Genomic DNA, 26,495 nt, shown 5'->3' on the forward strand with positions numbered 1-26,495 from the left:
ATAGATCTCATCGGTTATATCTCACTCACAGCTACTCTCAGTCAACACTGAGGAAGAGTCTTTTCAATGATTAGTACATTAAAAACATCCAGCAACTTAGGTCTAGTTTATTACAACTGAACAAACAAGAACATGCCCAGAAACTGAAGGTAAATATATCAAGTTGAAATGTCTTCTTATGAGCAACTCTGTTTAATAAGTGGCTGGCAGCAGTGTGTGAGGAAATGCTATTTGCTTCTCTTTTGATTGGGTAGCAATCCAGCTGTGAGACTAATGGCTACAAGGACTAGGTAGGAGGTGAGGCTGGCCAGGCGAGAGGTAAATAGCACATGGCTAGCTTCTTTGTCTCTGTCTTCACTTGACTGTTTCAAAAGCTAGGAGGAAAGGTACATAGGGAACACCTAAAATACTTTTGGAAAGAAGAGACATTATAAACTCAAAATGCTCAATTGTTAGTATGATATACTAGAAAAAAGACTTCTAGAAGTAGAACATGAAATACTAATTTATACTTAAACCATGTAATTTCAAGAAAATGTGAAAAATGTAACACATTCTAACTCAGTGTTGATCATATTAACAGTTCCTACTGTTTTGGGAAATTAATTAATTGAGAAAAAACTTCCTATTAAATGAATAGCATCTAGTAAGAAAACTGTTTAATACTATGTAAGTTTTAGACATTTCAAACACAATGCCTAATAATTCAATATTTATATAACTTTTATGTATGAAATACAATGCTAAATCTTCAGAATAGAAACTAGGTATTGTATATATCACATATGTATGATCCTTTTTAGTAAATATGTAAAAAAGTAAATAAAATGTATTTGTAGTCTGAAGAGAAAAAAAATTTACAGTCTCACTTAGCGACCTGTGATGTAGTCCAAACCCAAGGAACAAGTGCAGTGCTGAGAGCATTCATACAGAGCGCAACGATGGCAGCGCTGATGCTGCCTCTGGGCTTGCTCCTCTCTGCTCTGAAATTTCTCTTTAGAATTTATAATTAAGATGCTTCCCCAAACTGACTTTCAGAAGTGTATAAACACATGAATCCCACCTAGAGATGGAGACAATAGTATGTAATTAGCCTGAATTTTCTCTAAGTCTCTTAGCATGAATTTGCTTTCATTTCAGAGTTACACTTTTGGGATCAACTTTTATAAGGCAAATAGATAAGTATATGATAAAAATATGAAATATTTCTTTGGTGATACAAAGTAGGTACTATTTTTAATTTTTATTTTTATTTGGTTTTTCAAGATAGGGCTTCACTGTGTATCTCTGGCTATCCTGGACTTGCTTTGTAGACCAGGCTGGTCTCAAAGTCACAGAGATCCACCTGCCTCTGCCTCCCTAAATGCTGGGATTGTAGGCATGTGCTATCGCAACCGGCCATAGGTACTATTTTTTAAAGAAGCTTCATTATAGTATTCTTGATGCCACAAATTAAAAAATTGAATAAATGTATAAATAATAGGTGTCACATATGTGTGGAGGAATGCCTTGGGTGGACGTAGCAGTTGTCAATAAAGCGATGTTTAGCTAATCAGCTGGGCAGAAGGACAGGAAGTGGAAGGCGGGGCTTCCTAGAGAGAGGAGAAAGAGTAAGGAGTTGACAGTTGATGCAGACAGTTGACAGAGGGAGTAGGTGGAGAGAAAGCTGCCCAAGGACCATCAGATTGGCAGGTGCTTGGGATATAGTAGGTTATGAGGACACAGGATTAGGCTAGTTTATTTTAGTTTACTAGTACATTAGTAGCAGCTTAGTTTCTGCCTAGCCACAGTTGCTTGCATCTTTGAATTATATTTCAGTCTCTTTGTGTTAGTTATTGGAGCCATACACAGACACAAATCAACAGCAACACATATGGGCTATGTTCAGTATTTTGAAAGCATGACACAAAACACATACACACACAAAGCCTGTTTATCATAAATTTGGACAAATGCTGAAACTTTTTGGTTAAGTAAACATTCACCTACTTAAAATTTTAATCTCAAATTTGACTCAAATCTCTCCTGGGCAGTGGTCTGAAACAGTTAAAATGCTTTCTTCTGTCCTAGGTTTGGCTCATATAGAGCAGGGGAGTGGGGCAGAGTAGAAAGAGGAAGAGAAAGAGATCATCATCAAATCTGCTTATCTCAAGAGAGCAGGTCTATTGTGGCGTGATCTGGTCCTGCTGAGGACTGTCTCTCACAGTGGCATGGCTTTCACATGGGTGGGCTCAGGGTTTTGTTAGTTTTACCTTGGCTCCCTGAAGCCTCTTTTGGAAAGGGTCAGCTCTTTCCCTTTTATGCCACCAGTTCAAACCACCTCCACTGTAAGGCAAGGCATGAACACTTAGGAGCAGAAGGCGCCATCTCTTCCTGCATCTGTATTTCTTCACATGAGCCATGGGAAGCAGGAATGCTCTATTCTAGGGGCTCAACAAGACAGGTGCAGAGGGAAATGTGAGAGGTAAACTCTATTCTCTCTCTGGAGTATGCTGTTGTCTGCTCTTTCAGTTTGTTCCATTAAGCCTCTTTAGCTTTAGAAATAAAGGAAGAAGTTTAACCACACTGGCAGTGCCGGGACAGGTTTGCAGATCCCCCCAGGAGGTGAGAAGCCAGTCTCTCTTCCTGTGAAGGGTGCTACCTGTGATGGATTATCTTGGTGCTTCCAGCTTGGTATGAGTGAGGAACTGTTAGGAAAAGCACAGAGCCTCAATGACCCTGACTTACCTTCACCCTCTTATATAAGTTAGGGGGATCATTGGGGAGCAGTGGGAAACTCAGGGTCAGCAGTTTAGCCCTGTTTGATTGGTGGCTTTCTCTGAGGTAGGGGGACTTTTGCATCATTTCGGCTTTGATTGCAAGTATTAAATCTAGGACCAGCTGGAAGTATTAAGAATTATTAAACTCACTCAGCATTAGGAATAAACACTGATGACCTAGAAATACATTTTCAAGCATTTCATGTACTTCATATTTTAACTTATTACTTCATTCATCATACAGCTAGTAAATGTGTGTATGAGAGAGGGGGTGGGGAGAGAGAGATTAGACACTGTAGACGCTGGTCACTGGAGTAAGTTTCTGCCCTTAAAGAGCACTGATAGGCACAGGCATAGACATCTATATATTTTACTCATAGGTGGATGGATCAGATGGAAATTAACAAAGTTAAAAATAAAAATAAAAATAAAAATAAAAATAAAAATACAAAACATGAAATGGTTAGCTTTTAACGCCAGCGTTGAGTAGGCAGCAGTGACTGCCAATGACAGCCATTCAGTGTAGCCCATGCCAATCATTCTGACAAGATCAGCTAACAACAATTCAGTCTTAAGCTTCCTCCAAGGGAAGAACTAAGGATAAGTTAGCATCTATCTTTATAAACTGTGACATGTTTAGCTTCAAACTAATAAAAACTAGTGCAGTCCGTATGTGGTACCTACTACTCACATATTCATTCAACTTTTATTTGTGCAATAAAGAATACTGTAATAAGACTTTTGTTAAAAAGTACTTACTTTGTATCTCCAAAGAAATACTTTAGAACTTGCTTGTCTATTTGCCTTTTAAGAGTTGATTCTGAGTGTTAAGTCTGAACTGAAAGCAAATTCGTGCTAACAAAGTTGGAAAATGTCATGCTAATTACATGCTTTGAAGTATATGTGTATCCGAGGTGCTAGCTTAGGTATATACCTAATTAGTTGCCAGTGTCTAAAAAGTGCTAATATAACTTATTTATAGCTGGGACACCAGGGCAAATCCTTAAGGAACTATTCAGAAAAGACCCAATAGCTGAAACTATCCCTTAAATTCTACTTAGAGAAATAACCTCCCCATCTGAAACCCAAACAGCTACACTTCGTCCCTGGGGAACTCTCAGGTGGCGGCTCTGACCTGTTTGCACTGAATTAACTTTGGCTTATTTAGCATTACAGCCCTGGGTGCAGAGAGTGTTTCCTCTGTAAAGTGCTCTTGCTCTGCCTACCGCAGACCCAGGGCTCCTAATGACGTCATTCTTAGCAGCCGCCTTCAAGGAAGGAAGGCGTTCTCTAGCTGCCTTCCTGTGCTCTTTCTATGCCAATTGTTCTCCAATTCACAGTTCCAGTCCCCACTCCCGCGCTTTTACTGGGTCCACATCCTCCAGGCACTGTACACTTAGCGCACACACACAGTTCAGTAGCTCACCCCCCACACTTAACCTACAGCCTGCTCTTCCTCCTTTCTCTATTCTTTACTTCATATGGCAATATCATCCTCTTAATTCTTTACATGAGAAACTCCTTAAAAACCGTGCTTCCTTATGCACAGCTGGTTATGTGCAGGATTTCTTCAGTCTGGCCTCCTTTTCTCTCCTGTGACAAATTCATCTGAGTTTTAACCTAGCTCTCCAGTGTTTCGCTTTGGCTCTATAAGGCATATTTGGTAAAGGTTTGGTTCAAATTTCACTGCCCAAAGAATGATGATGAAATCTCTGCTAGAAGGCAAGTTCCAGACGATTCACTGCCTGCTCAGCAGGGTCCTGCCATGAGTTCCAGCAGAATGCCCCACAGCGCACACTGACTCAGCCCAGGGCTAGCCTGCTAGTGTAAATGCCCCATAGTGCACACTGACTCAGCTCAGGGCTAGCCTGCTAGTGTAAATGCCCCACAGTGCACACTGACTCAGCTCAGGGCTAGCCTGCTAGTGTAAATGCCCCACAGTGCACACTGACTCAGCTCAGGGCTAGCCTGATGATAGCGTAAATGCCCCACAGTGCACACTGACTCAGCCCAGGGCTAGCCTGATAGCTTAAATGGAAATTGAGAGAAGAAAGGAAAAGGGACTTTTGACAGGGAAGAAATTCTCACATGTAAGAATTATTGATGCAGAATACAGAAAGATGCGCACAGTTAACTAAGTGCTAGAAAAATCTAAAATGACTTTAAAGACAGATTTCTAGCACATCAAAAGAGTACTTTGCTATACTGGCAGATAGGAGCCTAGCAGAGTTGTCTTCTGAGAGGCTCCACCGAGCAGCAATCCAAACAGATTCTGAGAGTCACAACATTGGGTGAAGCATATGGAGTCTATGGAAAAGTGAGGGGAAGGACAGAAGGACCTGGGGGTGACAGGCGCTCCTCATGAAGACCAACAGAGCCAGCTAACCAGGGCTCAGAGAGGCTTACAGAGACTGAAACCAAGGAGCGTCCATGCATGGACTGGACCTCGGCCCCCTACACAGATGTACCCAATGGGCAGCCCCGGCTTCATGTGGGTCCCCTAGTAAGGGCGGCAGGGGCTGTCTCTGACATGGACTCTGTTGCCTGCGTTTTGATCACTTCTGCCTGGTGAGACTGCTTTGCCAGGTCACCAAGGAAGAGGACATGCTCGGTTCTGATAAGACTTAATGAGCTGGGGTGGGTTGGTAGTGGTGGGGCTCTCTTTCTCTGAGGAGCAGGGGAGGAAAGAGGGGGGAAGAGGGAGGAAGGGGGCTACAGTCAGAATATAAAGTGATTAAATAAATTAATTAAAAAATGGAAGTGGCAGCTGAGGAGACAGCCAAGGCACAAAGGCACAGACAATTTCATTTCCCTAACTCAGCTACCGAATATTATAAAGAACATTTGTAGTTTGGGCACACTCTACTTAATAATCTTACAGTGAAGGAAAATGGGAAGGTAAGACTTGCTTGCAGACTTTACTTATGACTCAGTGCTTTCTTTAAAGGGAGAACTTATCTGTACCATTTCAATTGTGTCTTACAGAGATAAGTCAACAGGAACATATTTCAGTGATCATAGGACAAAAACAGTTAAATATTTGACCCTATGTAAAGCAATTTCCAGTGTGGTCACACATTCTTGTAATCCCAGCACCTGAAAGGTTAAGGCCACCTGTGGCCCTAGATTACATGAGACCCTCTCCCATTCAAGATGCTCAGCTAACAATAGACTTAATATTGGTTGAATAAAGTTCTCCTACCCCACCTTCCTTAGGGACACAGCTACATGCCCAGGTGCCCAGGTAGAGTTGGCTTTTGGGGGATGGGGGGACAGGGTCTTTCTGTGTAGCCTTGGCTGTCCTAGACTCACTTTGTAGACCAGGCTGGCCTTGAACTCACAGAGATCAAACTGCCTCTGCCTCCCGAGTGCTGGGATTACAGGTGTGCATCACAGTGCACGCTGAGTTGGGATTTATTTTTTAGGTGCTATTTATTAGAAATCATCCAGCAGGGGAGAATCCAAGCCTTAAAAGGCATCGCGTCTAATGAAGCAGGAAGGGAGAGCTGATCTAATTTCAGAATGAAGAAAACAGTGTCAGTAGCTGTCTAACCAGGCCAGCAAAGCAACAGGCTTGAAAGGACCCACTCCTACCAGAGACACATCAGGAAGACATCTGAAGTGATCATGAAGGTAAAAAGCTCATCTTGCACTTAAGTGGATGCAATTCAAGTAAAAAGTATCTTGATCCCAAACACACAGGTAATATTATATGGACTGAGAATGTTGTTGTATTTCTTTGTTTAGGAATACATATGTATATATGTAACAACAATTTTAAAAAGGTGCCCGTGAACTTGAGAAGCTATTTGAGAGGGTTGGAAGGAAAAAAGGAAGCTGGAAAAATGATATAATCATAACCTCAAAAAAATTAAAAAGTATAAAAAAAGATTTCATCTCAAGAAAAAAATTGACACAGTCATGGTGCCCTCAATCAACTCTGAAATTTTATTTTAAATCTAATAGTGGCCCAGATAAAATTGGGGAAAAAGTTAAGCTAGGAATGGCATTTGTGGTCCATCAAAAGTGTCCATGCACAGAAATAGCACAATTGTTCATTTTTATAAGTGAATTACAAAAGCAATGTTTAAACCTTCAGTTATTAAGGCTTTCTTCATTAAAAAAATACCACTGTGCTTTCTGCTTATGGGAAATTTTGTGACATTCTCAGTGTCTTAATTCAGGATAGTGTAGGTTTCAAATACCTATATAGTTCTATAGATGGGCAAGCGGCGTTCACAGCCTCTCTATGGTACTTCAGACTATCTTTCTGATAACACAAAGAGCCATTCTATAAAATTGCATTTTTTGCCACATAATTCCTGGATGGAACTGTACAAATTACAAACACAGGAAAGATGACTCTGTAGCAAGGAATTTTCAACAACTCAAGCTCTGGGGGAAAATACACATCTGTTAAGTACCAAGATGTTTGAATATCTAGTCAAAATCTCATTTGTATTTTAAAAAGATATTTGTAGAGCATCTTGGATCATTTTGAGTCAGAAAACCCCTATATCATATAATATTCTCAGCCAGCTACTTTTAATTAATCATGAAAAATATGGGCACAAACAATCTTTGCCTCAAAATGTTGTCATTGCATCTGCACATGGTTCTTGGTGATTTTTCAAAGTCAGGGAAGGTGGCTGTTTGAGTGTTTTTATTATTTAGATGCACGTTTCTGGCATTGTCTTTGGATTGGAGGTTCATAAAACTTTAGCCAGGGAGCCCAAATCTAGCCTGCTGACTATTTCTGTATGAACCTCAAGATAAGAATGAGTTTCACATTTTAAAATGGTTTTTAAAAAATCAAGAGACGTAATGTTTCATAACATGAAAATTATATGAAACTGTGTGCTCACTGACCGATAAGTTTTGTATTTCATCAAAAAGTTGTGGGGAAAAAAAGAGGTAAACATTAGGGGACACAAGTTTTAAATTAAAAAAATGATTAATTAGATTGTCTAACCCTTTGATCCTAAAATTCGCTGGTGATGAACATCTTTCCATGAAATCACTCTAGCAGTGCCTGACGCACACCGACTAGCTGTCCACAGTAAGCATCTGGACGGCCCTCGGAGGCAAAATGACTTCTGCAGACATAAACGTTAACCCAAACATGTGTTTGGAGAACAATGTATTTGTTGTTAATGTAAAGTAGCCAATTTTCCCAATACAATCTTCTAAGTAAATTATACTTAAAAAGAACAAGTTGCTGTGAGGAAAGGCTTTGCTTTTTAGAACTTTCTTGATGGGACATTTCTTTTTCCCATATGCTTTAAGCATCATAATAAATTCCAATACGGTGACTAGAAACCACACACTGCACCTGTGCCTTCTACTTAATTAATCCAATAAGTATGGGCTGCTCACTTTAATTTGTAAAGGAAGTGATGCCAGAGTGAGTTTTAACTTAAGGATTAATTACCTAAATGAGTGGAATTAGTTTAATGTTTCAGTTGATTCTGCCTGGACAAAACTATCAAATAAAAAATTCAGGAACTATGCTCCAAATATCATATTTAGAAATAAGAAAGCAGAAACTACCTTAGGTTGCTAAATGGTTTAAATTTTACCTAAGAAACCAGTGGAGATGCTCAGAGACCTCTGACTCTGAGGGACTCAGCAGAGTCCAGCACTGCTGCCTACTAGGCACCATGTTTCCTACGGGCTCAGAAACACTTATCATCGAAGGAAGCTACGTTCCTGTTCAAAAGAGGTTATGATTCTCTTAAATGTCTCAGTAGAGGTACAGTCAAAACCTTAGCGAATCCTCTAGAGCTAGACAATCACAGGACACAACTCTGCATGCACCACTCCATCTGTTGGACACACTGCCAACACAATTTCGTGAGCTGGCAAAGACTAGGCAAGAATTCTGCTAGGATTGGCAGTGCAGGCTTCTCATTAACTTTGATTTCCTGTTGGCTCCGTAAGGAATGACTGAGTAGTGAAAGCACAACGTGCCACACATGCTGGATTCACGCCACGGGTACACCTGTGGTCCTACACCACCCAGGCCATGCGCACAACATTGGAGCGTTTGTGAGTTTATTTCTTCTGTACCTCATAAAAATAAATGTAAATCCCCTACAGTTATCTTTTCATACTCCACTAATACTCTTGCACACATCTGGAAATACTTGACAATAATTATTTAATTAATGCAAAGCTAATCGATGACAGTGTGCTTAAGTACCAATTAGAGCGGTTTGCGAAGTCCAAAGAAGAGCTCAGAGAACAGTCCTTTGAGTGTAAAGAGCTTTTGGCCACAATCTATCTAAAGTCATCTGCACGGCAACAGAAAAAGCCCAGGCTAGCACGCGGAGGCCTGGCTGCGGGCTGCAGGCTGTGGGCTGCTGCGTTCTCCTCAAGCCTTCTGCAGGCTAACTGGGCTACTGCTCCTTTTGGGCTTCTCCTGTCCACCGACTTGTCTCTTAATGACCCTTTCACAACTGCTGACAAGGAAAAGGGTGAAAGGCCCTCCAAGAAGAACACAGGAAAACCCCTTAAAGGCTCTCAGGGCTCATTTTTTTCAGGGTTTGCTGTTTTCTGCATTGTTCAGAAATGACTTATTTTGCTTGGTTTTTCTATAATCCTGAAGTTCTCAGCCTTCCTAATGCTTAACACTTTAATACAGTTCCTCATGCTGTGTTGACCCCCATCATAAAATTATTTTTGTTGCTACTTCATGACTATAATTTTGCTTCTGTTATGAATTGAAATGTAAATATTTTTGAAGACAGAGGTTTGCCAAAGGGGTCACAACCCACAGATTGAGAAATGCTGCTATAACCAAACTGACTTGCAAACTCAGGAATCAGAGCCTAGTTTACACTTGGAGGAATGGATTTGCTTGTTTTCTGCTATAATTATTGCAGTTTTTAATCCTCCAGTGCTGCCCCACAAAAACAAAAACAAAACAAAACAACAACAAACCCAACAACACAAAATGAATAAATATTTAAGAATCAGAGTAATCAAGACATGTTAACTTATAATCAGTTTGGGCTAAAACCAAAAATACCTGACTTATCTAATCCCACTTACACTAAGGAATTATTTTCAACCCAATCTCTTCTTTTAAAAAAATTGGAACAGATGGCTTCTAAATATTTGCTCTTAATTCCAAACTCTTTACATTATCAAAAATATGTCTATTTAAATGTGATGCTGTAACTTTTGAGAAACAAGATCTACATGCCTCTATTCAAACATTCTGGATGCTAAGGATGTTTTGGAAATAATTCTAACAAACCCGAAATACCAGACTAGTGCTATAAGTAAATCTGTCTTTTGTGTTGTTTGAGCGTCTTTACAAACACACTCCAAACAGACATCCCTTCCTGCTTTTTTCTTTTAACAGCTTTAAAATAGTCAGCTAACTAGCCCACATACATTTTATCTATCTTTATATGGTAACTTTCCAATTATTCATGCCATAAAGTCTATTGCTATCTCATTACATCCAGGAACACAATGAAACAATTCACAGAACATCCAAAAGATAAATGGTAAAATTTTAAAGGAAAATACACAAATTACATTGCAAACTGAGTTTCAGATTAAAAAAAAAAATGTTTCCTAGTGTGCACACCTGCACAGCAGTTGGCTTTCTGAACAAGCTTCACGCATAGAAATCTGCTCTGAATATCTCATGACAGTTAAGCATTCTCTATTGTTTCTTGAAAAGGCAGGATAAACATTTTATGTCTTGAAAAACTGGACAATTTTGGCACCTTCTATCAAACAGACAAAGGAACCCAGAAAATTCGGTTCTCTTTTGGAAAGCAGCCTTGAACTACACCAGTGAGAGAGCACACATGACCGTCAGCACACTTCACACTCTGATGAGTCATTCTGTATGAGACAGATGAGAATGGACACGGCCAGCTCCCCCTGTGATCAGCAGCTGGTGCCAGGTGCTTCCCTTACACTGGGAGCAAAGCATTGTTCCAAACCACAGGCAACGTCCACCTATGCTTCCTCTTGACACTCACACGTTGTCGTCTCCCACTGTGGTTCTTAGCACTTCTTCACCCCTCTCCTGACAACCCTTCTTTTACTTGTCCCCATTTATGCTCTCTTCTGTGGCTGTTAGACATATTTTCCATTTCTCAAAGTGAGAGAGGGCGGAGTGGTTCCAGCTGACAGGTGAAGAAGAGGCTGGGAGGGCAGAGCTGTTCCACTCACTCTCTCACAGCCTCTTCAAGGTTATCTACTCTGCGCGTGAGCAAAGAAACCAACTGCACACCTGGATCTGGTACATCCAGCTTTCCCATGCCATCTGTCAAAATAACTGTCCTCCACTCCAGCACACGGGCCACACTTTAGACACTGAGTATTACGCAAAGGTACATGTGCTAAGGGTGGCACTACTGAGATGCACTACAGCGTGAGATGTGAGGCCCTTAGGCCACTCAGGGAATGCCTGGAAAGGTGACTGTGCGCCTCCACATCTTTCTGTTTTGCTTTTTACTCCTAGGTGAGCAGTTTACTGCTTCTGGCTCCCAGCACACCATTTGGCAGCCCTATTAAAGGTTTCAAAACATTGGGTTTATCTGCTCATATCTTAGAACATCTAAAACTGTGGGCACAAATAAATTCTTTCTCCTTATAAACACCTGGGGTATTCTGGCAAAGTGGTCAAAGCTGACCACACATGTGAGGGGTCTCAGCACCCTTGCTGAAGGTCTACTGACCACACACGTGAGGGGTCTCGGCACCCTTGCTGAAGGTCTACTGACCACACACGTGAGGGGTCTCGGCACCCTTGCTGAAGGTCTACTGACCACACACGTGAGGGGTCTCGGCACCCTTGCTGAAGGTCTACTGACCACACACGTGAGGGGTCTCGGCACCCTTGCTGAAGGTCTACTGACCACACACGTGAGGGGTCTCGGCACCCTTGTTGAAGGTCTACTGACCACACACGTGAGGGGTCTCGGCACCCTTGCTGAAGGTCTACCGACCACACACGTGAGGGGTCTCGGCACCCTTGCTGAAGGTCCTACTGACCGCATACGTGAGGGGTCTCAGCACCCTTGCTGAAGGTCTTCTGACCACATGGGGTCAGTACTGAGCTCTCCCTTTCACTGCAGCCATGCATGTTTCAATCTTTGCGCCAGAACCACACAGGTCTTGCTACATTGACCTTTACTTCTTTTACTTCCTTTTCAGATTTAGTTTGAATGTTTAGCAACCCAAGAATTTATGATGAATTTTTCTGCTTCTCCAAAAAGTATAGTTATATTTTTGATAGAATACAAGAAACTGCAGATCACTGGGCAATATTACCATTTTAAGTCTTCTAGTAAGTTAACAGAAAATGTCTTTTCATGTATTGCTCTTTATTTAATTATTTGTTTGGTTTGTTTTTTTTCGAGACAGGGTTTCTCTGTGTAGCCTTGGCTGTCCTGGACACGCTTTGTAGAGCAGGTTGGCCGCGAATTCACAACAATCCGCCTGCCTCTGCCTCCCTGAGTGCTGGGATTAAAGGTGTGCGCCACCACGCCCAGCATTCTTTCATTTCTTTCAGCAGCGTCTTGTAGTTTTCAGTGCCCTGGTTAAGAATGCTATTTCTGATGATACTCTACATTGACTGTGTCTAAAATCAACATATCTGTATCAAGACCATGAGGACTTTAACTTCTGTTCCCACCATATCCAAAGGCTCCCACTGCTGTGTAAACTGTCTATGAATAAGAAATGGAAACCTGCCTAAGGATATTGTAGAAAACTATGGAGTCAAAGCCACAGGTAATGTGTCTGCCAGAAATTTGAACAGATAAATTTAGAGGCTGTTCAGCTGCCTTTGTCAAGCTTGTAAATTCCTGAACTCACTTGAGAAACCCAACCCGACCACACTGCTATTCCACAACACAATAAGCAAATAAAACATTTATCTTAAGCCAGGCCTCACAAAATGTTCAAATCCCGGGATCTACACAGTAGAAACAGAGAAGTGACTACTGTGGATTGTCCTGATGTCCAAATGTGTGCTGAGGCACATAAATGCCCATCCACACACCCAAACATAAACCACTTCATAAATGTGCGGAGGATGCAGGCCACTGAAGCGGAGTTAAATCATCTTACTTACATGTTCTCATCTGTGGTGTCTCACCCACCACCACTTCTCGCTCACTTTAAACCATCCAAGAGGCTATTAAGATTCATTCTGAGACAAGACAGAATTCTTTGATGCTAAATATTCTACATTATTTATCATGTTCATGAATGATTTACAGCTTGAATGTCAGCATTCTAAATAATTTATGTAATTTTAAAGTAGATGACTTAAAATGAAATCTTAGCAGAACGAAGTTTTTCTAAGTTCTTCAATATTGAAAACACAGTAAGGAGTGAACAGATACTGCAACTGTTTTTAGGGTAACCTGTGGATAATAGTTACTAGTAATTATTACTAAATTTATTGAGAAATTTTTAAAATTTAAAAACTCATTATGAAAATAACTCAAGTAACCAAGACATTTAGGAAAAAAGTATTAAAAATTAGAAATATTTAAAATCCCAGGTCATCAAAATGGCTTAGTGGGTAAGGGTACTTGGCACTAAGCCCAGTGGCCCAGGAGTAAAACCTGGAAATCACATGGTGGGATGTGAGAAGTGATTTCCATCTTCTCACTTACACACACACACACACACACACACACACACACACACACACGTGATTTTTAAAAAGTCATTACTTAAAAATAATTATAACCCCAAGTATATACTATGACATCTAAGAAAAATGGGTTAATATTACTTAAAAATTTAAGATATGAGTCTATACACATTTTTATTTGCTTATAAGTATTATGTTTATTAATAAATATAATTATAGAGAACTATAATTTTATTTGAAAAATAACTTTTCCAAAATACTCTACAAAAGTAACAAATTATTTTAACTTGATAAAGCAAAATTTTACTGTGATTTTTTTATTTCGTCAAAGAATTCAAAGTACTTAGCTTTTCAAGTTTTGAAAACAAGTGCATTAAAATGATTTTTCTTTGTTCTCTGTATTCTTTAAAGAAACAATAATGAGACAAGTAGAAGAAGAAAAGAAAATGTAGCAAAATACACACCAGGACAATTTTATATTGAAGCTCTGTTACCTAGACACAATTTGAATGAGGAAAACCAAGTGTGATTACCATGCGCTTCAGCTAACTCTCAGTGTTTGGGTCCTGAGGTAGAGCCCATGTGCAAGCCAAGCTGAGGTGCTGACTCTGCATGATTTATTTTGATAATTGAAATGATTATCATTTACAGCATTTTGAAGGGCCTAAACATTTCTCTAAATTTAAGTTGATCTATTTAGCAATATTTACATTTTGCTGTTAGTACAGGTCTGTAAGTAAGCTATAATTCTAGTCATAGCTATGGCTACACAGTCTATAATCCATAAACATACTGTTCTTATTTATGAACTATGTCCCTCAATGTGAAGAAAAAAAATCTAGAAAGACACAAAGAAAAATGGGAGAAAGAAAATGTACTTACAAAGTCGAAGTCCCCATCTTGAGGAACTCTCCAGTTATCAGGGAAAACATTGTTTGACGTTGGGCAGGGCTCACGCATGCTCTGATCACAATTTTCATGACTCTTGTTCTTGAAGTCCTGCTTATCAAAGTAGTCCATGAAAGACGGTCTTTGTACTTGGGGTGATGTAGCATTTCCTTAGGCAAACAAATACATAGGAGGGTATAAGCTCCAACATTTAAAGGAGTATTACATTTATTGAAATGAGGAATTTATTTTCAGTGAGCCATATAATAAATTTATTCTGGTGAAAGTCAAAGCCAACACAGTCAGTTCATGAACATAAAGCAAGATGAAAGAAAAAGCCTCAGAACAAACAAGTATACTAAGTCTTTTGTTGTTGTTGTTGTTTTTTGAGACAGGCTTTCTCTGTATAGCCTTGGCTGTCCTGGACTTGCTTTGTAGAGCAGACTGGCCTCAAACTCCGCCTGTCTCTGTCTCACAAGTGCTGGGATTACGCCACTGCGTCTGGCTCCCAAATATTCGTGAATATCAAACACTTTGCTATTTTAAAGGAACCTTTATTATAATTTTATTAGAAATATTACAAATGTCGAGAACAATACATTTTAAACATTTATAGTCTTTCTATGTTTATATCCTCTGATTACAATGATACACTTTCATGCTCTTAAGAAACTAGATGGACAGATGAGATTTTCTCTTCCATCGACTGCTTCCTTGTAAGTCACTGTGGCTGATTCCCCTGCTCCCTGGGGCTCTTATGTTTTATTTAAAGCTATGTCTCCCAAAGTCATTTCTTTAGCTCAAACTGTCTTAAGCTCTATTTCCACATTTACAGCTGCTTGCTACTATACCACCTGGTGGAGATGTGCCTGAGCTAGCAGTTAATTCCTGATACTAAATGCAAGGCCCTTTCCCGCCAAGCCTGCAGCCCTGCCCACGGGCCGCCGCTGAGCCTGCAGCTCTGCCCACGGCCCCTCTGCTGAGGTCACCATCCTTCACTCAATCCTCACAGTAGAAAGCTGAGACTCATTCAGACTCTCTTCCCAAAACACAGCCAAAAGTGGCTTTTAATTCCTCTTCTCAACAGAGTTGCTTTAATTTCTCTATCGTTTGATGCGTGGTTTCTAACCATCTTTGCCTGCACTCTAAGAAAGGGGACTGATGGCACAGCAGCCTGCAAACTACTCTGCTTTGGGGACACAGCTGGGCTGACTGGGCTGACTGTCACCAGAGTGACCTTTTCAAATATACACACACCATGTCACTCTTCTGTTCTAAATCTTCTGATGGCTATTTTTTATATTGAACCATTACAGTAAAAAAACCAAACATTTAGAATAACTAATTAAAAAAAAATCTTGTGGTTAAGATCCTGATCAGCAGTTTCTAAATTGGATTCCTTAAAGCCTCTGGGCTTCAAGAATGTGCAGAGACCACCAAGAAGGCATTGTTCATATAATTCTCCAGACAGAAGTAAGCTGCCTTCTAAAAAAAAAAAAAAAAAGAACTCTTGGAGGGACAACTGGAGACTGAACTTTGTCACTTATACTCATGGTCCAAGCAAGCCTCTTTCACAAATTTGTCACTCAATATCAGGTGACAAGGGTGATGGTTCTGTCTTTGCTGTTTGTTTTCAGATGAAACAGCCTCAGTTCTGTCCACATGACATGCCCTCAGACCCTCCCGCATCCTGTTCACTTGTCTATGGGAGCATAGCAGCCGAGCAATGCTGTACATTGAGACAATAGTCACAACAGCGACCTGGCCAGTTAGGATGCAGGAGACACGCAGCTAATGCTGACAGTGAGGGAGCACTCTTGACTAAAGGGGGAGCAATGCTAAACAGCTCCACTCTCGGTCTCTAATGGAGGGCGAGTCAGAACCCATGCTTGCTCTCTGTCATAAATCAAGAGCCTGGAATTCTTTACCCTTAAAAAAAAAAAAGTGGCAATGTCCAGCTCCAATACGGTAGTTTCTGTTTTATCTCATTATATCTTACTTTGTTATATTGTATTATTACCCCCTAGAAGCCTGTTTGTTTTTAGTGAGAGCCGGAAAAGGAATGTATCTGGATAGGACTGTATTGTACGTGAGCTTGCTGAGCTAAGGACATAAGAAACAGGAGAAGAGTGCATGCATTTGTCTAAATACTTCATTTCTTTAAAATGATATGATTTTTCCTAACACTACAAACATTTGCTGACTTCATATTGGGTAGGTAGCTTATTTTAAATACTAAACTATGTGAAACATAAACTTTACACCTCACTCCTAGTATACATTTAAAAAACTAAAAGGAGGGTCACGTAGATACACATTTCTGTATTTTCAAAATTGAAATTTGGTTCCTACTGCAACTTCTCACTACAAAATAGGATCTACACATTGAACCTCTGCTCAATTTGCAACCTATTTTATAAGATTAGAGACTAGGGAAAACAACACATTGCCGTCAGTGCTCGGGAACAAGTGCAGAACGTCATGTATGCTCTGCCACTGTACACCCCTAGCCCGAGAAGAGTAACTGCCATGGAATTACATGTATAGCTGGAAGTTCTGATTTTCATCAAGTCTTGAAATGAGTCATATGCATAAAGACCTTTGAAAAACTCTTACACGAAACATAATAAGGGCTCTTAGTATGTCCATACGGGAAACCTGAATCAGAGAGGAGAGGAAATGATCTTCAGTGGGTGGAACTTAATTATTGGGAAAGTAAAATTTTAATGATGAGGTTGAGAGACAAATCAAGGGTATTTAAATTTGTTGAAAATGTTAATGAAATGTGTTTCCCATTCATGTCAATAATACAGCCTTGTCACATCAGCCAGTTCTTTGCCCTTCCTTAGAATTTGCTTATCTGCTGCCAATCAACAGCTGAGTGGCTTCTGTGTTCTAGCTACTGTGAATAACACTGCACTGAACATGGGTGTGCAATGTGTCTATGTGGCCCTGCTTTTAGCTTTTTAGATGTATACTAGGAGTGAGGTGTAAAGTTTATGTTTTATACAGTTTAGCATTTAAAATAAGCTACCTATCCAATACGCAGTCACTAAATATTTGCATGCCTTTGTGAGTCTCAGTTACCTCACTCAGGATGATCATTTCAAATTCTATCCATTTGTCTGCAAATTTCAAGATTTCCTTGTTTTTAATAGCTGATTAGTACTCCATTGTGTAAATGTACCACAGTTTCTTTATCCATTCTTTGACTGAGGGACATCGAGGTTGTTTCTATATTCTGGCTATTATGAATAAAGCTGCTATGAACATTGTTGAGCAAATGTCCTTATTGTATGCTGGAGCATCTTTCAGGTATATGTGCAGGAGTGGTATAGCTGGATCCTGAGGTAGCACTACTCCCAATTTTCTGAGAAATCACCAGATTGGTTTCCAAAATGGTTGTACAAATTTGTACTCTCACCAGCAATGATGGAGTGTTCCTGTTTCTTTACATGCCAGCATGTGCTGTCACTTGAATTTATGATCTTAGCCATTCTGATGGGTGTAAGACGGAATCTCAGAGGTAGTTTTGATTTGCATTTCCGTGATGACTAGGGATGTTGAGCATTTCTTTAAGGGTTCTCAGCCATTCGATATTCCTCTGTTGAGAGAATTCTCTATTTAGTTCTGCACTCCAATTTTAAAATTGGGTTATTTGGTTTGGTGGTGTTTAATTTCTTGAGTTCTTTACATATTTTGGATATTAGCCCTTGTCAGATGCGGGGTTGGTGAAGATCTCTTTCTTGTCTGTAGGCTGTCGTTTTGTTCTATTGACAGTGTCCTTTGCCTTACAGAAGCTTTTCAGTTTCATAAGGTCCCATTTATTAATTGTTGATCTTAGAGCCTGAGCTGCTGTTATCTCCTGTGCCAACGAGTTCTAGGTTCTTCCCCACTTTTTCTTTTAACAGATTTAGTGTGTTTGATTTATATTGAGGGCTTTAATTCACTTGGAACTTAGTTTTGTGCAGTGCACTAAATATGGATCTATTTGCATTTTTCTACATGTAGACATCCAGTAAGACCAGCACAATTTGTTGAACATTCTATCTTTTTCCTCTTATTGTATGTATTTGACTTCTTTGTCAAAAATCAAGTGTCTATAGTTGTGTGGGTTTATTTCTGGGTCTTCAATTCAATTCCATTGATCAACCAGCCTATTTCTATGCCAGTACCATGCTGTTTTTTTTATTACTGTTACTCTATAATACAGCTTGAGATCAGGAATGGAGATTCTTCCAGAAGATCTTTTATTGTACAGGATTGTTTTAGCTATTCTGTTTTTTTGTTTGTTTGTTTGTTTTTCCATATGGAGTTGAGAATTGATCTTTCAAGGCCTGTAAAGAATTGTGAAGGTATTTTGATAGGGATTGCATTGAATCTGTAGGTTGCTTTTGGTAAGATGGGCATTTTTACTACCTTGATTCTCCTGATCCAAGAGCATAGGAGATGTTTCCATCTTCTGATAGCTTCTTCAATTTCTTTCTTTAGAGACTTGAAGTTTTTTTTATATAGGTCTTTCACTTGCTTGGATAGAGTTACACTAAGAGGTGGTTGCATTTGGTTGAGTTATTGGCTGGGGATGAAAGCAGGGGATTGGGAAGTGTGTGTGGGGAGGTGTCCTGTGGCGATCCCTAAACAACCCAGGCTAATGCTAGAACAGAGGTCTCTTTCTGAAACTGACAGTGGCACCCTACTGCAGAGGGCAACATCTACACAGCTCATTGGTGTCTTCATGGAGCCTTCACCCCTGCACTCTAGGATACCGATCCAGCCACAAAACCCTCACTCACTCTGTGCTGCTGCCTGCAAGATGTGCTATGGCAATGGTGACTCAAAACTTGTGGGCGTGGCTAACCATGTCTGGTTTAACCTGAGGCCCACGAGAGGAAGCCCACATACGACATAGCTGATTGGCCAGGAACTGGAAACTGAGCAGCCCAGAGACTTAGGATAGAATCAAATACGACTGGCAAGAAAAAAAATCAATAAAATGATTCCTAATGATATTCCACTCTACTCATATTTTGGTGCCATGTCCAGTCACCATCAGAGAGGCTCTTTCAGCAGCAGATGGGAGCAGGTGCAGAGACCTACATTCTGAGGAGCGAGAATCTAAGCTGAAGGTCTCCATTTGGTCCCTCCCCTCAGAACTTGGGGAATTCAGCTGAAGAGGGAGAGTAAAGACTATAGGAGTCAGAAGGGATGGAGGCTAGGAAGAGGATCAGGAGAACAGTCACTGAATCAACTAATCAGAGTACATATGGGCTCCAAGAGACGCAAGTGGCAAGCCCAGGGCCTGCCTGGGTCTGCGCCAGGTCCTCTGCAAGTACGTTGTGGCTATTAGCTTGATGTTTCTCTGGTACTCCTAACTGTGGGAGCAGCTGTGTCTCTGACTCTTTTCCTGCTATTGGGTTGTCTTGTCCAGTCTCCATATGAGGGTATTTATGTTGTCTTATTATATATTGTTATGTTCTGTTTACTTGTCACCTCTTGGGGCCTGCTCTTTTCTGAAGGGACATGGAAGGGGAGTAGGTGTAGGGGAGAAGGGAGGTATAAGGGAGAGGCTGGGAGGAATGGAGGGAGGGAAAACTGTGGTCTTTATGTATTGTGTAAGAGAAGAATCTATTCTCTCTCTGTCCTCTTTGTTGTTGGTGGTGTTGGTGTTGGTGTTGGTGTGTGTGTAGGTCTCTCTGTGTAGCCCTGGTTGTCCTGGATTCACTTTGTAGACCAGGCTGGCCTCAAACTGAGAGATCTAACTGCTTCTGCCTCCCGAGTGCTGGCATTACAGGCATGTGCTATTACGCCTGGCTGAGAAGAATCTACTTTCATTAAAAAAGAAAAAGAAGAAGCTTGAGATATTGAGCTGGTTTGTCTTGAACACTGTATGATTTAGGAAGAGGGCTCTGCTCTTATTTTACATTTAAAATCCAGTAACTATGAAAGAATTTTTTCCCCAGTTCTGGGCTTTGTTTATAAAATGTAAACAATATAAAGTTTGGATAAAAATGATTGAACACTATAGTCTCTAGAGTTTCTGTCTAGTTGAGGTCACAGAACTTTTCTAAGCCAGATGTGCTAAAGAATGCTGTAAGACATAGGGGCATGGGCTAGAGAGACAGCTCAGTGGGTGAGAGCACGCGCTGACCTCACAGAGGACACAAGTGGTTGGAGTTACCTGTGGAGATGCGCTTACATGGTGTCTCCAACCATCAATAACTTCAGTCAGGGAACATCCAGAGCCCTCTGCTGGCCTCCTCACGCAGCAGGCATGCACAGTGCACACATGTGAGCAAAACCATTCGAACACATACAGCAAAAATAAGTAATTCTTGGGGGCTGGAGAGATGGCTCAGAGGTTAAGAGCACTGGCTCCTTTTCCAAAGGCCCTGAGTTCAATTCCCAGCAAGTACATGGTGGCTCATAACTATCTATAATGTGATCTGGTGCCCTCTTCTGGCATGTACACATTGTATACATAATAAATAAATAAATATTTTAAAAAATGAGCAAGTCTTTAAAAATGTGCAGACAAAAACTTGAAAGACAGTTAATATACATATTAAATAAAGGATACCTCTATTTCTTCTAAAAACAAAACAGTATGGATAGTAACTCACTCCTAAGTCAGAAATAAGCATTTTTACAGAGACTTAACAAATCTAAAAATCAGCTTAAGTAAAGGATGTCAGTCTCTTCCATTAGATTTTTCTTTGTGAGTGACTTTATAACAAGATTTCTATTTAAATGTATGTGCTTGCATAGCTAAATATTTTCTATCCTTACTTTAAAACTCAGTTATTAACATTTAGACTGTGTCTTTGCTATATCCAAAAAAGGTGAAATAGATTCTTAAAATGTTCTAAAGAGGAAAATAGATTAAATTTGTTTGAAAGCTGACGGAAGCTGACAGAGGGACAGCTGTAACTGCCTAGTTAATGTCTTACTGTACAATACGAAACATATGCCGCAGCGTGCAGCTGAGTCTGTGGGGAGAAAAGGATGATGTTTCTGACTCGCAACTGAGGGAGAACGGAGGACATGAGAGCGAAGCAGACAGTCACATGTGATTGTGGTTGCTATAGCAATACTTTCTTACAACACTGAAAGGATAACCACATAAAACTGACATCAATTTCTCCAGCTGCAGTTAAATTCTGACTCCAGCTTATTAAAATATACTTTATTGTAATAATAAACTTAATATTTGAAATTACTTAGTCCCTCAGTTTTGGCCCAATTCTTTCAACTTACTTGCTTATATAACCAAAAACCCCATTAGCAACAAAGAAAAGAAAATAACCAGTGCTCATTCCCACTGTGCCCATGAGACTTTAAAGGAAAAGCTGTTTTCCAGCTCTTTCATTCATTCATTTAAATATTTACAAGGACACTAAATTATGTGGAATATAATTTTATAAAATATGCCACTCCATTATTATTCATTAATGTTCCAGTTTACATATGTCTTTTAAGCAAATACTGTCTTCATGAAAAGATATATATGTTTTTATTTTTAAATTTAAAAATAATTTAACAGAATATAGTGTGTTTGATTTCTTAACCCCTTAGCATGGTATGGTAAGCACGCTAAAGTGTAAAGAAAGAAGTGACAACTCATAGATGCACCGTTGACGTATGGCAATATCAAAGGCGCTCACGGGCACTGCCTAGTTGTTCCATGAGTGATTTGAAATGTGAGTGCTCCACCTGATTGATGATCTTGGAAGGCTGTCCTCTAATTTGTTGCCAAGAATACAGTAAACACATACAAAAATCAGGATGGGATACAGAGCAACTAACACGAGTTGTTCCCCTAGCATCATCACAGTGTGTTCTAAAATAAAAGGGGCCATGCAAAACCCAGGGAAGGCTCCAAGCCAAGTCATGGGGAAGCAGAGAGGTTCAGAACTCACAGCTGCTGGGGTTACAGGACCCAAGTGTCCAGCAGGAGCTCTGACACAGTTAAGTATGCACGAAGGCGCCTGTGCAGACAGCACTGGCCAGCTGTTTCCCATCTCCAATGAGGGAACAAGAGAGGAAACAGACAAACCGAAGCCTGAGCTTTCAGTTAAACAAAAAGAATAGAGTAACAAACATGATAATTGTGTGTCTATGGAGATCTTTCTTCGGAGGCCTTTAGAAGATACTCATTTACTCAAGGAAAATGAATATTGCCATGTTTAGCTTGTGCTTTGTGGTAATAAAACAGACACTACACAACCAAGATGTACTACCTAACAGTTTTGAGCTGGCTCACACTATGCCAAACACCCCAGGACCAGGGTACTCGGACAAGTAGAGTGTGTTCAGTGCCCATAGGAAGCTCCAAACGACTGTAACCACACATACACAGCAGGACACCTACCACCTCTATAGAGAGAGTAAAGGTTTCTAGTGGCCCAGAATACCGTGGGTATTTGTGACAAGCTGCATGGGAGGTACGGCTTCTGTTGTTATATTTACTGGCATATCCAGGCAAAATTAAATTTACTAAAGAGGCACATAATTACTGTTTTTGTCTGTCTGTCTGTCTGTCTGTCTGTCTATCTATCTATCTATCCCCTCCTTCCTTCCTAACTGTGTATGTGTGAATTATACGTACAGAGCCAAAGGCAGATGTCAGATACCACCCCTAATCACTTTCTGCATTATTTTTGACAAGGTTTCTTGCTGAGCCTGGGGCTCAATGATTGGGTAGAAAGACTGTCAGCAAGAGGATGTTCCTGTCTCCACCTCCCCAGTGCAAGGACTTTAGGTGCACAGCAGCATGCCCAGCTAAGGGCTAGGAATCATGCTCAGGACCTCAGGCATGCTCAGCACGGTCTTCACTGAGCTCTAGTTAGTAATTTCTTAGTGAGTTATCCCTTTGGCTCAAGACTCTGTAATTATGGGAAAAAGTCATCCATGGGCATTAAATATCATTAGGTATTTATGTTTCTAAGATGGACTTTAAGTGAGAGAAGAAGATGAAGGCTCCACATGAGGACTGAGAAAGAAGAGGAAGCAAAGAATGGGGCACAGAGTGGGTGCTTGGCCAGGCCACCCTTCACAGTGCTGTCTAGCAACAACAGTGGACTGTGGAGTAGGCTCTCCTTGGTCTCTTGTAAACCCTTTCTGAATCAATGTCATTGTTTTCCAGAATAAGCTCCCTCAAATGTCAATAGAACTGCACATGCTTTCTTCCACCAATTAGATAAAAGTGTGTGTGTGTGTGTTTAGAGTAAAAAAACTGATACAGAAGTGTCCATTTATCAAGTCTATAAATATATACAACTAAATCTGTAAATATATATCACTTAAATTTATTTAACTGAGACAGCTGAGCACAGTGGTGCATACATTTAGTCCTAGCACTCGGGAGGCAGAGGCAGGTGGATCTCTGTGAGTTCAAGGCCAGCCTGGTCTACAAAGTGAGTCCAGAACAGCTAAGGCTACATGTGGAAAGCCTGTTTTGAAACCCCTCCCCCCCAAATAAAATTATTTAACTCAGAATTTAGGAATTGATAAAGTCGTGAAAGGCTAATATAGATAAGTACTAGAAAATCTAAACTTGACCAACTGTTTCTCCACCTAGTCCTAACTGACCATCTGCTGCCTCAGCTCAGTGAGCTCTGGGTAGCCCGGGCCTTGTTAAAAACTTCAGCTAAATGCTAAACATAACAGTCCAGACCTCTCTCAGAGGTGCTTGTAACACTGGTAGTTTTTGTTGTCTTTGTCTCTATGTTTCTGCCTCTCTCTCTTCTTTTTGCTTTGTCCTATAGAGCCACTGTCTCTGTAGAACCACTGCTGTGCTGTACATTTCTGAGGTTAGGAATTGGGACCCAGAGCCTGGTTTATCTTGCAAATCAATGTAATTGTTACAACCTATGATAGGCTGTCATTCGATTTGGATGATTTTTATTCTGTCCTATTGGATGGCATTTGCAATTTTAATAAGCCTCTGTCTTAAAGCTTCATTCAGTTACAATGAAAAGCTTCATCTATTAAAAATGTTGAGTGGGTCAAGGCTGAGACTCTATAACAAAGAGGAACCTGCATAAAAGGAATTTATTCCTTAACACTTTGGTTGAGTGAAATTAAAAATTCATCACCACCAGTCTCTGGTGTGCCTTTTTCTAGAATTCCTTACAACTAGAACTCTAGGTACGCGTATTATTTCACAAAAGGGCAAATAAAAGACTAACCAGTGGCTATATCCTTCAGTTATTCTGCAAGCCTGGTCCAGGGCATCTCAAGGTCTTTCCAGCAGCCCCTGTCTCTGAGTCGTCAGTTTCCGAGGTGCTTAGAATAAACCACTAATAAGGGTTCCACTGTGACAGCAGCAGCAGCTGCACACACACTCTCCTCCAGCCTATCCACTGGCTTTGGCAACATTCATATTTTTTTACTTAAATCTCTCTGTGTGTAAAATGTCTAGACTTGGGGCTGGAGAGAAGGCCCAGGAATTAGGATCACTTGCTGCTTTTGCAGAAGATATGGGTTCAGTTCCTAGCACCTACATGGAGGCGGCTTACAGACAGCTGTAGCTTCAGTTCCAGGGCATCAGACACCTTTTTCTGACATCTGCAGGCACGTGCATGCACACAGTACACATATATACCCACAGGCCCATGTATACACATAAAGCAAAATGACAAGTAAATCTTAAAATATCTAGATAACTTCTACACACACTGAGATAGAGCTCTCACCTCAACTTGACTCAAAATAGTCCAGCCAGGAGTCACAACATCAGCTGGGTACTCTCTTACCCTTTCTGCATCCTAGCAGAGACCAGGGAGTCCCTGCCTCTCTGCCAACAGGAAACTGGCATGCAGTGGAATATAACTTACCATCCAGGACCACACCAGAAAGGAAGACAGCTGCCAGCGGCTATGGAGATGGTCAGTGTGCTTTCTCCTCACTGGAACCCTAAGTCCTGGAGTGCTGACTGCAGGTCAGAGTTGTGGGCAGCCCGCGAAAGGATTTTCAACTTTATCATTCTGTAAGCAACACTGGTCAGGGCGAACGTCTTAGCAGTCACTTGTACCCCTGCAGCAAGCTGAGCGAGCGCTCCGTGTTCGGAGTCAGAAGCAGCAGCATGCCGTGAGGCTGAGCCTTCTCAGCCTTCCTAGGTTTCCCTCCAACTTACACTTCTGTCTCTGTGGTTTAACTGATAATTTAGACAGCATGCAATAATATTATGGTATTTATTGGAACAAATTTTTAAGTTTTCTTTTTTAATTGGAAAAGTAAATGTTAGAAACACTATCCTCTCCCTAAAATATTTCACAAATTAAATTATGGATTTGTAACTTGCAACAGAAAAAAGTCCTGTAACCCTAACTTAAAGATGTATTGTTCCATTTTTTGTTTTCTCTTGTTTGTTTTCTGAAACAGGGTTTCTCTGTATAGCCTGGCTGTCCTGGAATTTAGCCTGTAGACCAGGCTGGTCTTTAACTCACAGAGATCTGCCTGCCTCTGCCTGGGACCAAAGGCATGCACATGTGTTGTGAGATGTTAGATTTTTTTGCTTTCAAATAAGCCCCAAACCAAAAATTTCCGTAACTGTTTCTAAAAAGAAGCAGAACTAATCTTGGTTTCAACGTGGTGCACTTTCAAAAGAGCAAAGCATCATCCAGTGAAAAATGCCACATACTTTTCATGGTTCCATCTTCTTCTTCCTCATCCTCACTGTTTATAACCATGGTCCCCAGGTCCGACTCCAACATGGTGCTGTTATGTTCAATCATCGTCTGGGCCCCTTCACTCATGGTGCTGGTGGCCCTCATCGTGCCCACGCTTTCTGAGCTCGTCTTCACCATAGTGTGCGAATCCAGCTCATCTTCATCCTGCAGGCAAAATATCACCGTGAGCAAAGACCTTCCAAAACAGCTGGATCTCTTAGGTCTTAATAAGAATGCACATATGCTTTTTCTCATGATAGAAAGTGCTGTCACTACTATGATACTCGACAGAGCTAAAGGCAGAGGTCCAAGTAGGTACTTGCATACCAGTGTCCACAGCAGCATCATTCACACCAGTCAAAAGGTAGAAATAACTCAAGTATTTACTTTCATATGAATGCAAAAAAAGATGCGTTATACCCATATAATAAATGTCCCCCACCCTAAAAGGGAGTAAAATTACAACATACGCTGTGCTGCAATGTGTTTGTGTGCGTGTGCACAAGCTAACTACTCTGTTTACTTAATGAAGCACTGAATTAT

General features: G+C 40.6%; 1 protein-coding gene across 2 annotated transcripts in view; it reads right to left on the reverse strand.

Moving 5' to 3' along the window:
- The window catches only part of Stk3 (serine/threonine kinase 3), a 248,492-nt gene that overhangs the window by 46,513 nt on the left and 175,484 nt on the right, over window positions 1-26,495 (reverse strand). For both annotated transcript variants that reach the window (XM_051159468.1, XM_051159469.1), the window contains exons 9-10: window positions 25,925-26,117; window positions 14,278-14,453 (exon numbers count right to left, since the gene is read on the reverse strand). In XM_051159468.1, the coding sequence (XP_051015425.1) occupies window positions 14,278-14,453; window positions 25,925-26,117 (369 nt within the window). The remainder of the gene's footprint in view (window positions 1-14,277; window positions 14,454-25,924; window positions 26,118-26,495) is intronic.

Source organism: Acomys russatus, chromosome 17 (assembly GCF_903995435.1).
Source record: "Acomys russatus chromosome 17, mAcoRus1.1, whole genome shotgun sequence".
NCBI classification, from domain to species: domain Eukaryota; kingdom Metazoa; phylum Chordata; class Mammalia; order Rodentia; family Muridae; genus Acomys; species Acomys russatus.